Below are 14,266 nucleotides of genomic sequence, written 5' to 3'. Positions count from 1 at the left end.
AGCTCAATGAGTAGAATTCACTAAACCCAAGTTCAACAATATAAATAACAATTTTCTAACAGGCATTGTCACGATCCAAAATAGGAATCATGACCGGCCATGCATCTCAATATGCTTGAGATGTATGAAGCCTTATTAATACTCTCTACGTGTACAATGGCAAAATAAATAAATAAAATGAAAATGTGCTTTATTAAATTTTATAAGTAATTGTAATAAAGATAAAACAATGTTAATGTTTTTGAGTCTCTAAACTAAATGAAGAAAACTTCTAATCTATAGCATAAAATCAAAAAAGCGGAAAGGTAAATAGGTGAATCCTAAGTGGAGGTGAAGTCCGGGTACACCTCGCTCAGTCGCCCCGCTGACTATTACCTGAAATAAATAAACAAATACAAAAAAAAAATAATAGAACCCATGAGCCAACAACTATAGTTCAGTGAGTGGAATCCACTCGAAAACCAAATAAATTTTAATTCATATTAATGCTGAATAAATTAAACTAAAAGCAACAATATTCATAACAATATGCAATATGCATGCTCTCTAAATAATAACAATGATAATGATAGAGAGATGTCACAATTTGTAATCTTGCACGTTTTCAACATATTAACATCTTTTGATATTTATACTGTCATGTGTCTCAATGGGTCTAAACCCTGTGGATCCACATCAACTAGAAGTCATCTCTGTGATAAACATATTCTATCTTTTTCTCTAACCGTTGAGAGAAGTTAGAGTCACTTAAGAAATTCTCATTCATCCTAGGACTGTTCCCTAACCCTGCCAGAGTTACCTAAGAAAGTCACCGCAGTAATCTAATTTAAGACTTTCCCCTGGACTTCCAGATAGACTTGAGTTACCACGGAAAATCGCAAACGATTTATACCGGGACTATTCTCTAAGTCGTACCAATACTAGTCTCATTTTTCTTTTCACAAATTTCAATATTTGTACGAAGTATGGTGATGCACTGAATATAATAATTAAATGCACACAGAAAATAAAACAATTAAATTTTCGCACGTATGGATGAAATAAATTGATTTGCACACAGAAATTACAACAATTTAATTTTTACACGTAAGGGTGAAATAAATAATTTGCATACAGAAAATTTATATGGTATGACTAAGATACAAAATATAATAAAATAAACATGTGAGTGAACCCACTCACCTGAGTCTAGGCAAGACAACCGAAATCTCAAATCTCTAGCTCACGTACTAAAAATCACCACTTTAAATAATAAATAACAATGATATTTTTAATTAAAACAAATATTAAAATCTTTCTATAATTTAACCCAAAAATAATTAATTTGGGCTAAAATAAGCCCAAATCAGTTGGGCTGGGCTGCAGTTGGCCTGTAGCCCACCCAACTATCACCTAAATGGATTGGGCCAAGGCCCAATCCAATTAGCTAATGAAACCAGGTCGGGTTCCTTGGATTCGGATCCAACCCGACCCGAATCCAAACACTAAAAGGGAGAAGATCAGACTCAGGTTGCTCGAGTCTGTCTTCTCCAAGCCGGAGAGAGAGAGAGAGAGAGAGAGAGAGAAAAAGAGAGGAAAAGAGAGAGAAAGGAAAAGAGAAAGAGGAAGACACCGGCAGCCACCGCGGCGACGGTTCGCCGGCCGCACCCTTAGCTTCCCAACACCCATACGGTGCCGCCGTCCTCGCGAGGTGGGGGAGAACCCGCGAACGGCGGTCGATCCCATGACTGATGGCGACCGAAGCCATGAGGGCTCCAACGGTGAATGTCCACGGCACGAGGCCAATGGCAAGATGCTTCCAGACGTAGCTGCTGCGACCCGAAGCCGCCGGCCGGCCAGACTTGCCGATGAAGCCGAAGAACCCCCAAATTAGGTATTTTCACTAAACCCTATTATTCTTTAATTAACTTTGAGAGGTGGGAGAAGGCTTACGAAGGAGTCACGTAGTGGTCTCCGATGACTCCGACGACGCTTCGGCAGGTCGATTTCACGGCGTGACTCCGTCGGTAAAGGAGGAAGAAAGCGAAAGAAAGGAGGAAGAAGAGAGAGGAGAGGGCTGAGATGGTTAAGCAGAGAGAGAGAAGAAATTATGGTTTTAATTTATAGATTAGAAAAGAATCAAATCTAATCCGATTCGGATTAGATGAAATCCATCCTTATCTGGGCTCCGTCGCGTGCCGGAGAGGGAGAAGGGAGGGGCTGAATAATGACAATGATAATAATAGAGAGTTATAATTTGTAGTTTTGCCCAGTTTCAACATATTAACATCTTTCTAATGTTTATAATATCATTTGTCTCAATGAGTTTATACTCTGTGGATCCACATCAACTAGAAATCACCTCGAGATGATATTCGAGACTTTTTCTCATAGCTGATTCGGTTAGGGTCATCAGATGGTGTCACTATGTGATCAACACACTATCTTTTCCACTAACTATTGAGAGAGGTTAGAGTCACCTTAGGAAATTTCTTATTCATCTTGAGACTGTTCCCTAACCCCACCAGAGTCACTTAAGAAAGTCACCGCAGTGATCTGGTATAGGACTTCCAGATAGACTAGTCACTATGGAAAGTCGCAAATGATCTATACCGGGACTGTTCTCTAAGTTATACTAGTACTAGTTTTATTTTATTTTTTGCTATAATTTATAATTTGCATAAGGTATGGCAATGCACTGAGTATAACGATTAAATGCACACAGAAAAATATAATAATTAAATTTGCACGTAAGAATGAAATAAATTTACACAACAATTTACATGGTCTGATTAAGGTACAAAGTATAATAAAAATAAATATGTGAGTAATGTCACGACCCGAAATCGGAATCATGACTGGCCACCTCAATATGCTTGAAATATACGAAGCCTTACTAACACTTCTTAAGTGTACAATGGCAAGAATAAATAAACAAAGAAGATTTGTTTCATTAAATTTAAACTAATTGCAATGAACATAAAATAATGTTATTGTTTGAGTTTTTAAACGAAATAAAATTAACAATTATTCTAAAGCATAAATCCAAAAGAACGGAAAAGTAAATAGGTAAGTCCTAAGTGGAGGCGGGGTCCAGATGTGTCTCGCTCAGTCGCTATGCTGACAGTTACCTAAGATAATAAAAAAAAAAGAAAAAAAAGACATTCGTGAGCCAACACCTATAGCTCAATGAGTCAAATCTACTTGAAAACCAAATAAATTCTAAAATTTTATAGTGTTAAATAAAACTTAAGTTCAATAATATACATAACAATTTGCAATAGGCATACTCTTAAATAATGACAATAATAACAATAGAGAGTCATAACTTGTAGCCTTGCATAGTTTCAACATATTAACATTTTTCCAATGTTTATACTGTTATTTGTCTCAATGGGTTTATACCCTATGGATCCACATCAACTAAAAGTCACCTCGAGATAACGCTCGGGACTTTTCCTCATAGCTAATTCGGTTAGGGTCATCAGGTGGTGTCACTATGTGATCAACACACCTAGTCTTTTTCACTAACCATTGAGAGGTTAGAGTCACTTAAAAAATTTCTCATTCATTCTTAGACTGTTCCCTAACCCCGCCAGAGTAACCTAAGAAAGTCACCGCAGTGATCTGATATAAGACTTTCTCTTAGACTTCTAGATAGACTTGAGTTACCACGGAAAGCCGCAAGCGATCTATATCGGGACTGTTCTCCAAGTCATACAAATACTAATTTTATTTTATTTTATTTTTCTTTTCACCAAAATTTATAATTTGCTCAAGGTATGACAATACATTGAGTGTAATGATTAAATGCGCACAGCAATTTACATGGTCTGACAAAGATACGAACTATAATAAAAATAAATATATGAGTGAGCCCACTCATCTGAGTCTAGGCAAGACAACTGAATCTCAAATCTATAGCTCATGTGCTAAAAATCATCATCTTTAATAATAAATAACAATAATATTTTTAAATTAAATAATATTAAGTTTTTTTATAATTTAACTCAAAAATTAATAATTTGGGCTAAAACAAGCCCAATCGGTTGGGCTGGGCTATAGTTGGCCCGCAGGCCACTCAACCAAATACTTAAATGGAAGGCCCAATCCAATTAAGTTAATGGAACCGGGTCGGGTCCCTTGGATTTGGATCCAACCCGACTCGAATCCGAAACTTAAAGGGCCCGAGTTAACCTTCTCCAATTCGAAGGGGAACCAAAGGGCGAGAGAGAGAGAGAGAGAGGCCGGTGGTCACCGCCGGCGATGGTTTAGCGGCCACCTCAAGTTCCCCGACATTCTCATGACATCGCCGTCCTCACGAGGTGGAGAAGCTGCACATGGCAATCTACTCTATGGCCGACAGTGGCCGCAGCCACGAGGGCTCCAAAGGTGAACACCCATGGCACGAGGCCAACAGCAAGAGGCTTCCAGTGATGGAGCGGCAACGACCCAAAGCCACCGGTCGGCGTGACTCGCCGACAAAGCCGAAATGTCACGAATTAGGTAGTTCTATTTTACCCTATTAAACTGAAATTAAAACTGAGGGGTGGGAGAGAGTTTACCAAGGAGTCACGTGGTCTCCGATGGCTCCGACGGCACTCCGACAGGCTGATTCCACGGCGTGACTCTAACGGTGAGAAAGGAGAAAATGAAGGAGAAGAAGAAAAGGAACAATGAGGCTGGGAGTGGGGGTTAAGGAGAGAGAGAGAATTAGGGTTTAATTTATAGATTAAAAATTCAAATCTAATTTGATTCGGATTCGACGTGTCGGAGAAGGAGAGGGGTGCACTCTTCTCTCATTTTTTTTTTGGTTATCACAAGTAAACCTACTCACCTGAGTCTAGGTAAGATAACTGAAATCTCTAATCTCTAGCTCACTTGCTAAAATTCACCACATTTAATGATTAATAATAATAATAATTTTAAATTAAATAATATTAATATTTTCTATAATTTAACTCAAAAAAATCAATTTGGGCCAAAACAAGTCCAATCGATTGTGTTGGGCTATAGTTGGCTCGTAGCCGACCCAACCATACCCTTAAATGGATTGGGCCAAAGGCCCAATTCAATTAAGTTAATGGAACCGGGTCAGGTCCTTTGGATTTGGATCCAACCCAACCCGAGTCCACACTTAAGGGAAGAATCTAGCCTTCTTCAACTCGAAGGGGGATCAATGAAGGCGAGAAAGAAAAAGAGGAGAGAGAGACGCTGGTGGCCACTATCGGCAACGGTTTGTCGGCTGCGCTCTAAGCTCCCCGACACCCTCGCGACGCCACCGTCCTCACGAGGTGGAGGAGAAACCACAGAAGATGATTGATTCAATGGCCGACAGCAACCGGAGTCATGAGAGCTCTAAAGGTGAACGTGCACGGCACAGGGCCAATGACAGAAGGCTTCCAGTGGTGGAGCGGTAGCGACCAAAGCCGTCAGTCGACGTGATTCGTCGACGAAGCCAAAATCTCACAAATTAGGTTTTTCTATTTTAATTTATTAAACTGAAACTAAACTCGAGGGATGGGAGAGGCCTTACCGAGGAGGAGCGTGACGATCCCTTATTACTTTGGCGATGCTCCGGTGGTCCGAACCCACGTCGTGACTCCGATGGCAAGAAAGAAGAAAACGAAGGAGAAGAAGAAGATGAAGAGGTAAAGGAGGACGGGTAAAGAAGAGAGAGAGAGAAAGACTTAGGGTTTAATTTATAGGGTAAAAATCCAAATCTAAATTAGATTTGGATTCGGCGAGATCTCTAAGGCCGCATCGTCGCGTGCCGAAGAGGGAGAGGGGAGGGGGTTGCACGTGCAACGCATGTGCACCCTCTTCTTTCAATTTTTTTTTTTCAATTCTTACAAATACGGATATTAGACTGATAGTAAAATTTAAAACTATATTCCTAGTTAAACGAATACGGATAATTTTCAGATAGAAGATCGAATCTTAAACGGATATTGATTGAATTTTAAACGAATTATAATTTTTTATTTAGACATAATTAACACAAAAATATTAAGAGTTTCACAAAAAATAGATTTTTTAAGTCAAATACATATAAAATTAGAAAAATTAATCTCTACAAATTAACACATCATTAGTAATAATATCAATATTCACTATTTAAATAAACAAACTAAAACTGGTAATTCATTCAAAAGAAAATACGGGTAAATAGATATCCGATATCCGTATCCGAATCCTAAAATTATATTTGACTCGTATCTGAATTTTTTTCATAAACTCTATCCATATCCGAATCCATATCCTAATCGAATATAAGTTTTTTATCTGAATCCGATCCAAATCTGGTTGGATAGCGGGTCGGGTCGAAGTTAATCCGACCTGTTTTCACCCCTATTTGGAGGAGATCCAACAATCAAGGTTGATAGAGGATGTCACGAGCTTTAACCCTACTCTACACTAGAACTAGATTGCCCTTGAGAAGATGTTCCACTATTTTGGGTGTGTCAGATAGGGCACAAGGGATCAATTGCAAGCAGTATGCGGGTTACTTTGTTATTACTTGGGATCGGGTGCTTATAAGAACAATACGTATCGGTTGTATCGGTCTTCTGTTTCGGACAATTTAGAGCGGGGATGAACTAAATTGGTCGTATCGGCCGATCCGTTTTAGTAATACGGATCGAGATCGGTCGATACTTGAATCCATAGACATAACTTTAAATAGATTCAAGTGTAGTGATATAAAATAACAATTTCACTAAGCATGCTTATAACAATAGTAATAAGAATAACACAAGTAACAATAATGTAAGTTATATCTCTTAACATGCTTAGTATCAATATACTAAGTTTTCTCAATTTTAATAATGTCATGTCTCAATTAGGTTAATGCCCTATAGATTTATATTGACTAAAAATCACATTGAGATGACGTTTGGGTCTTTTTCCTTATAGGTGATTCAGATAGGGTTAATAGGAAGTGTCACTATGTGATAAGTGCATTATGTTTCTTTCTTTAAGGGTCACTAAGAGGTGTTACTATGTGATAAATTTATTTTGTCTTTTTCACTAACCGTTGAGAGAGATTAGAGTTTTATAGGAAGTCTTTTAATCTAACCTTGCTAGTCACATAAGAAAGTCTTTCTCCTCTGGTCTTTTAAGTAGACTTGAGTCACCATGTAGTCACAGACGATTTATGTCGAGATTTTTTTAAAAGTCATACTAGATATCAATTATATTTTTCACTAATATTCATGGCTAATAAATTTGCTATTTGCATGAAGTATAACAATTCACTAAGTCATATTATGCACACAAAACATGATATTTAATTTGCACGTAAAAGTATCATATTTAATTTGCACGCAGAAAAATATGTGACCAAATAAAAACCTGAGTCTAGGTGAATTAATTGAAATTCGTAGTCCTCATGCAAAGGATATTTATCACCTTTAATATTAAATAAATAACATATTTTAATTTAACTAATTAACATGATTTCTGAAATAAAAATCTAATTTAATTATTGAAAGGGCCAAATTTAGCCCACGAACTTGGCTTGGACTGCAACTGGCTTGCAATCCACTCAAACCAACTAATGGGTGGTCTTAGGCTTAAAATCCATTAACTTGCGGGTTGGGCTATGATTAGCCCGCAGCCACAAAACCCAAAAGAAAAATGGTTTGGGCTTAAGGCCCAAACCCACTAATCTCATGCATTAATTTTAGGACCCAGCCCACAAATTATTTATTTGATATCCGCGGATAAATTATTAATTCGGGTCGAGTCCTTTGGATCCGAAATCCTTAACTCGAACTTGAAAATAAAATGGGTTGGCTTGGGTTGAGTCTGAACCTGACCTTGCCTTCTTCCTTGAGAGGACCGGCGATCACCGTCGTCAGAGATCCAACGACTGCAACAGAAAGCTTGTCGCCACTGCCATGGCCTTGCGACCTCATGGAGTGGAGGAAGTTCGCCGAGGGTGGCCGCCGATGATGAATCTCCTCTCTCCTTGGCCGGTGACCATGGAGGTTGCTTTCACAGTGTTATGAGCCATGAGAGCTTCCACTAAAGGCACCCTTGGCACGAGGCCAATGGTGACTCGAAGTCGTAGGATGGCATATTTCATCGGTGAAGTTGCGAATAGCAAAATTAGTGGGGTGAGAGGACTAATCGGTGAGTCGTGTAGTGATCTCCAATTGCTCCGGCGGTGCTCTGATGACACAACTCTGATAGGGAAGGAAGAAAGAAGACGAGAACGAGGAAAAAGGTGGTTTCCACATGGGGAGAAAAGTAATTTAAGGTTAGGGTTTTTATTATTATAGGAAGAGTTTCGGATTGAAGCAGCGATTTCGACGTGTCGTCCAAACTCTCGCACGTCCTCGTTGCGCAATGGGCGAGAGGAGAAGAGGCTGCATGTGCAGTGCACATGAGTCAGTTTTTTTTTTATTATTATACAACATGAGGGAAAAGGGAAACTAAAGATTAGTAGGTTAATGAGTTAGGTGGTTTGGGTTAGGTTGAGTGTGTTGGGTGGAGAAATGATTGGGTTAGACAAGACATGTGGGGAAGCTATTGGAATAGGAGGTAAATTTTGGTGGATTTGGGGGCAATTCAAAATTTGGATGAGCTTGGATAGTTTTGGTAAGGTAGGATTTAATGAGAATATTAAGAAGAAAAAAAGATTGTTGAGATATTTAAGAAAAAAAATACTCCACACTTTGAATTTAGGAGATTTGGAAATTCAAAATTTTGAGATAGAGGGAAAAGATAAGAAGTTCGACATTCAAAATTTCAATTTCTTTCAAATAGATGTCCTGTGTTATCTTCTTTTTTTTCTTATTTTAATACAAATGTCCTCTGTTCTCAATTTTTTTAACTACTTATGGCAAATAAGAAGATTGTTTTGTTGTTGTAGTGCTGGACTATTGGATGATGTACAAACATTTTACTTTTGGCGACCATCTAGTTTTTGTGGTTTCACAGTGTTGATGGGTTCTTCTTATTCTTTGACGACAACAATCTCCTCGTGTGATTCATAACTTGTTGTACTCGACGTGCGGTGGAGATTGTGATGATTTGGCACTCGTGACAAAAGTGATCGTGCGAAGAATAAGTGTGGACTGGCAGAACTCAAGAGGGGATAGTTCATATACTAGTATCTTTGGTTGATACTAAAATTTGATGCAGAACGACATAGGTGAAGTAGAAGAAAAGAACAAACTTGTGAAATCTACTAATAGGATGTTGGAATCCACCAACGAAAAAGAAGTAGATGATTCTCAAAGTCTTAAAATATTCATTAATCTCAAATAAAAAGATAACAAGGCTTTATATTGGCCTACCTTTAAAAAGACAAATAAACTAAAATACTCATAACAGAAAAAGATTAAAATACCCTCAATATCAAAGTCTCCCTCAGGACCTGCTTTTTAGCCAAAATATCACTTGGTGAGCTGCTCTCTTGTGTTTATGTGACTATACATGTCTGAAAGTAGTGTCCGCACCACAAATATTCTACTTCTCAGTGTTCTTGAAGCATTTTAATACTCTTGGAGATGACATTGCATGGCGTAGGCGGTCAGGAAATCTCATTCTTACAATAGCAGAAATGTTGATGCTTGCCATTGTAGTAGTTCCATATACCTGATTCATATAGAGAAGTATTCCTTTTTTTATGTCTTTTTAAGAGTCCAAACAGTTCTTGGGAAGTATCTATTTCTCTTAGGGGGCATTTGGTTAAGAGTGTAGTACTAGTGTTAATTTGTATATCTAAATCTATGATTTTGTAGAAAATGGATTGTGGAAAGGATGTGGAGATTTGGAAGTTAATAGGCAAGAAAATGGAGGGAAGACATACCCTCAATGGTTTAATTATCATGCATTAATAGTTCAATATAGATTTTTTTGTAGTATTTAATGCACTATTACAGCTGATCCTACTGATTAAATTCTCCAAACACATCGTATCAAATATTAGGGTTCGTCATTCAGCATCAATGACTCAGTCTAACCCAACACCAGTGTATCATTTCTACATGCATCAGCTCCTACTTGCCTCGTCTCATCCACACAATTCATCCCATCGAGTTTTGAGACAACCAAACATGGTCCTGGATCATCTCCTTAGCTATTGATTTTCATTATGATAAAACTATGTAATTTACCAATAACATTCTTGCTTCTAGCATGTGCTCAATTAAATCTTGGTATTGAGCTTTATATATGCTATGTTTGTTAGACTTTATCGAGCTTTATTTGCCTCATGTGCCATGCCCTCTGACAGGTGAATTCCTGGTTAATGATGCATGGAATTTTGAGGAACTCCAAGAGGAAATCACAAAGGGATACATGTGACAATTGTAGAAATTACATCCTTCTGGAAGTTTATGGCAGTAACCGACTGAGGCTGGTAATATTCCGAATGTTACAGTTTATTCATGTTTATGACTTCTCTTCCAATATTTCCTTTCCCATTGCCACTAGGTATTGCAGCTGCTGAGGAGCTGTCAGCCATTTGAAAGAGTGTTCTATATACCTTAGGTGGCACCTAATGGAACTACTAAAATTCTCCCATATATATTCGTTCGTACTTCTAGAAGAGAAGTTAAATCAGACACCTTGCAGATAAATTAAGAGGACAAGTTATAGACGGCAGGGTATCCAGATTCATTAAGATTTAGATATTTATTTACGTTAGGGAATGTACAGGGAAACAAAGATGTGGTCAAAACAAATCTTTAATAGGAGAATGCAAATCATTCAGAGTTTCTGTTCTATCTTTTCATCTAATACTACCTTTTTCTTATTTAAGAGATCTCATTTGTTAAGATATCTTGTTATTGTCTCATTACAGAAGTGTACATCGCTAAATTTTCACAATCACAATATATTATTTGTATCAACTGCTATATTTCCCAACATTTTCTTGATTTAACAAACCTCGTGAAGAAAAAAGATGTTTTAACAGTGCGACAACTTGACAAATGCCTAATAAGACTCAACGTTGACTTAGATAGTTCAAAAGGCTCATTCATATGAGTTATTTTAATTTTAGTGACATTAGTTCAATTAGGATACCATGAGAAGAAAAGTTCCGCTTCATACCCTATTTTTCATTAGTTAAGTTATCCCTACACACTTCCCTTCGGGTCACAATTTAAACAAGATCTTGAAAAAAGGAAAAAATATAAAAAAAATTAACACTAAGTTTTTTCACAGGTTTGCTAATGGCAGCAGGAGGAGAAATTGTATCTCGTCGGTCTTTGTTAATGGTGCGGAGATTACTTGCCAAATGTCTATTATTAGCCATTTCAAAGCCCATTTCAAGAAATTGTGTCTCGATTGCCCAATTTACTCATTGACTGGGACAGGATAGGTTCTATGGAGCTTCATCTTTACAGCCAGCCCCTTTCAGTGAAATTGAGATATATAAAGGCTGTGCTCGATTCTGAGCGTCCCATAGCTTCCGTGATCCAAAATTATCCTATGCGGGCTGGGACAAAGGCAACTTTTGTTCCCAAATTTGAGGGGAGTCAACTTACTGGAGAAGTCTCATTAACTGTTCCTTCGAGATCATCACCAAAGTTCTTGTGAACTGCCTTTTGCCTCTTCTCGATCTGATCCTTCACTCTCAATTGGACATTCATCCGAGGTCGACAACTACGTCACTATTCACAAGCTTTATCAATCGGATGGCTAGGTCTAAGTTTTATCCGACTTTATCATCAAACTTTATTTCAGTAAAGCTTTTGACATGGCTTGATCTAATGCAGGCCAAAGGCCGAAAGAGTATAAAGAATACGTAAGAAGGGCAAGAAAATTTATATATATTCATTCTCTATCTCAATCAAATATCTTTATCTAGTTTATCTGACAATATAAGTCAATATTACCCCTTTAGGTAATAATTTTAAGAGGTGGATCATTTAGGTAAATAGATTTGTGACGAGGCCGAGGTGGTCAAATACTTAAAAGATTTTAGAGTTTTAACCAAAATATTACTAAAATATAAAATATTTACTAGACTAATCACTGTTTAAACTATTTTTCAAACTAGTATTATAGAAAAATTGCTTTTCTAAACAATGACTATTGTTCCTCTAATCATCTAAGTCTCATTTCTAAGTAATTAGCAAAAGCGATTAATAAATCGCTCTATATGAAAGCGATTCATAAATCGCTCTATGGGAAAGCGATTCACAAATCACTTTGGGGAAGACTTAAACTATCCATCATCTTATTATGCAGTCATACTGCCATAAATCGCTTTTGAGGAAAGCGACTAAATAATCACTTTCTCTGAAGGCGACTTAATAATCGTTTTCCCAGAAAGTGTTTTTGATACATGTGTGCACGGAAACCTACAACAAAATCTGAAACATTAACCTGAAACAAATGTACTAAAAATTGAGTCACACTAGAAATGAAACATGTAAAATAAAATTTAGATTCAAAGAAAATGAGTCAACTTGACACAGCTTCACAATCTGAGTCAACTAATAACAGACCTACCAATAAAAATTGGGAACTTAACAATATATGGAACTTGCTATAAAACCAAAATAATATTTAGCGAAAAAGTTAAATAAAATTAGAATACATCATAACTAGAAATTTTTTTATAATAATAGAATAAAATTAAAATTAAAATAAGTATCATCGACTATCCTCCTAGTACATAAAACAAAGGTGTAATGATTTCTTTCTGTTGTAAACAATAACTCCTTGTATAAATGGCTCTTGCGTCAGCTCGGATGTGGGGACCTCTATCTCAGGAGTCTTTATCTCCCAAGGTACCTCAATCTCGGGAGAGATCTACAATCCCTCATGTACTGGACTAGAAGACTCCTGTCATCCTTTTCCTCTACGTTTCTGTCTCCGCCCTTGTTTGCCACGTTCTCTCCCTCGTGCAGATGATGTGATGCTAAGATGTGAGGACCTCATTCTCAAGAGGTGCAACATTCTTATGAGTTGGAGCTACAGAATCCTCATGAGCTAGAGCTATAAAGTCCTCATGAGCTAGATGTGCAAAACATCGTGACTTATCAATCTTATTTAATGCTATCACACATTTCTCTTATATCGTTGTCATCGTAAGATGCCCCCTATCACTACTCCACATTTGTAGTGCATTAATACCTCTAATATGAATATCCATCAAAGTATAAATTTAGTTGTAAAAAACTATGCATACCATAATCTCGATGATGCTACCAAATGACTGAAATCGCATGGGGGTTAATAACATAAAGGAGAAATATGTCACCGGGCGATCATTCTATATCACTCCATATAGGGGTTAGCAAATCCCATCAGTCCAACATGTGGGGCCTCATTCACTATTATATCTATCCGTTGCTCCCACATACGAATGTGTGCTGCATGATGCGTTCTTCAGTGATAACTGCTCTTTCAACGCTTATCGACTTTATGAAGTGCATCTTTTGTATTATATGTTACTAGGATCTGCTGTATATGACTAAACTGTCACATAACACGATTAGAAAAATGCCACTCCACCACATCAAATATCAAAGCATATCAGGGGAGCTCTAGTCCTTCACATGTGACTATCAGATGTACACCAATAATACCTCAACGGTGATGAAATCCATGCATAGTGTGTAAGTTTGCTATCTCAAGTTTTGCACTCATAATAGAAGTGATGTTAGGCGTGAATTGTTGGTTGGTTTTTAAATAATCATATCTTTATTTGTGCCTCTCATAGAAGTAGTAGACTAAGTGATAAAATGTTACTTATACCAAAGTTGTTATTGGCAACAATCAAGCATTAAGCAATACACTATTAACAACTTCAGACAAATTAGCAGTTATGAGTCCGTGATGCGTCCACCATCGTGACCTAGAGCCTACTTTTCAATCAGGATGTCATCAACCCATTTCTTGCATTTGGATGCAACCGTTCAATCCGTGATATTCAAAAGTCAAACTTTTGCACTTAATTTTCCATAGTAGTTTGATTAGCAAAATTCTTTAAAGTAGTATTATAAAAATGTTTATTAAAATTGCTATCTATATGATGTAAAAAATTGCGGTAATAAGCCATTAGCTCCTTCCAACCATTGCTAGAGTCATTCACGGCTGCTAATATCCCAGCATACCGATCTGAAATCAAACAAATTTCTTGTCTTTGATTTATAACAAGATGACACAAACAAACCAACCCCAACTCGATGCATTATTGCTCTCTATAATAGCAAGTGCAAGAGAAAATGTCTGATCATTTCCATCAGTGCCTGTAGCAATAATTAAGATACTTTTATATTTACCATATAGATATATGCCATCAATACTTATTACAGGC

General features: G+C 37.2%; 1 protein-coding gene across 9 annotated transcripts in view; it reads left to right on the top strand.

Moving 5' to 3' along the window:
• The window catches only part of LOC140771812 (uncharacterized), a 34,664-nt gene extending 22,871 nt beyond the window's left edge, over positions 1-11,793 (top strand). The window contains exons 9-12 of one of the 9 annotated variants that reach the window (XM_073113524.1): positions 10,226-10,351; positions 10,426-10,482; positions 11,161-11,213; positions 11,318-11,793. In XM_073113524.1, coding sequence (XP_072969625.1) covers positions 10,226-10,296 — 71 coding nt within the window. In that variant the 3' untranslated portion in view covers positions 10,297-10,351; positions 10,426-10,482; positions 11,161-11,213; positions 11,318-11,793. Of the gene's footprint in view, positions 1-10,225; positions 10,352-10,425; positions 10,592-11,160 lie in introns of those variants that run through there. The other 8 variants (XM_073113523.1, XM_073113522.1, XM_073113526.1 and 5 more) reach the window with 8 other exon arrangements.
• Positions 11,794-14,266: the final 2,473 nt, after the last annotated feature.

This window comes from Typha angustifolia, chromosome 12 (genome assembly GCF_048772165.1).
Source record: "Typha angustifolia cultivar Huaian chromosome 12, ASM4877216v1, whole genome shotgun sequence".
In the NCBI taxonomy this organism is placed as follows: Eukaryota; Viridiplantae; Streptophyta; class Magnoliopsida; order Poales; family Typhaceae; genus Typha; species Typha angustifolia.
This window is presented reverse-complemented; position numbering and strand designations above follow the sequence as displayed.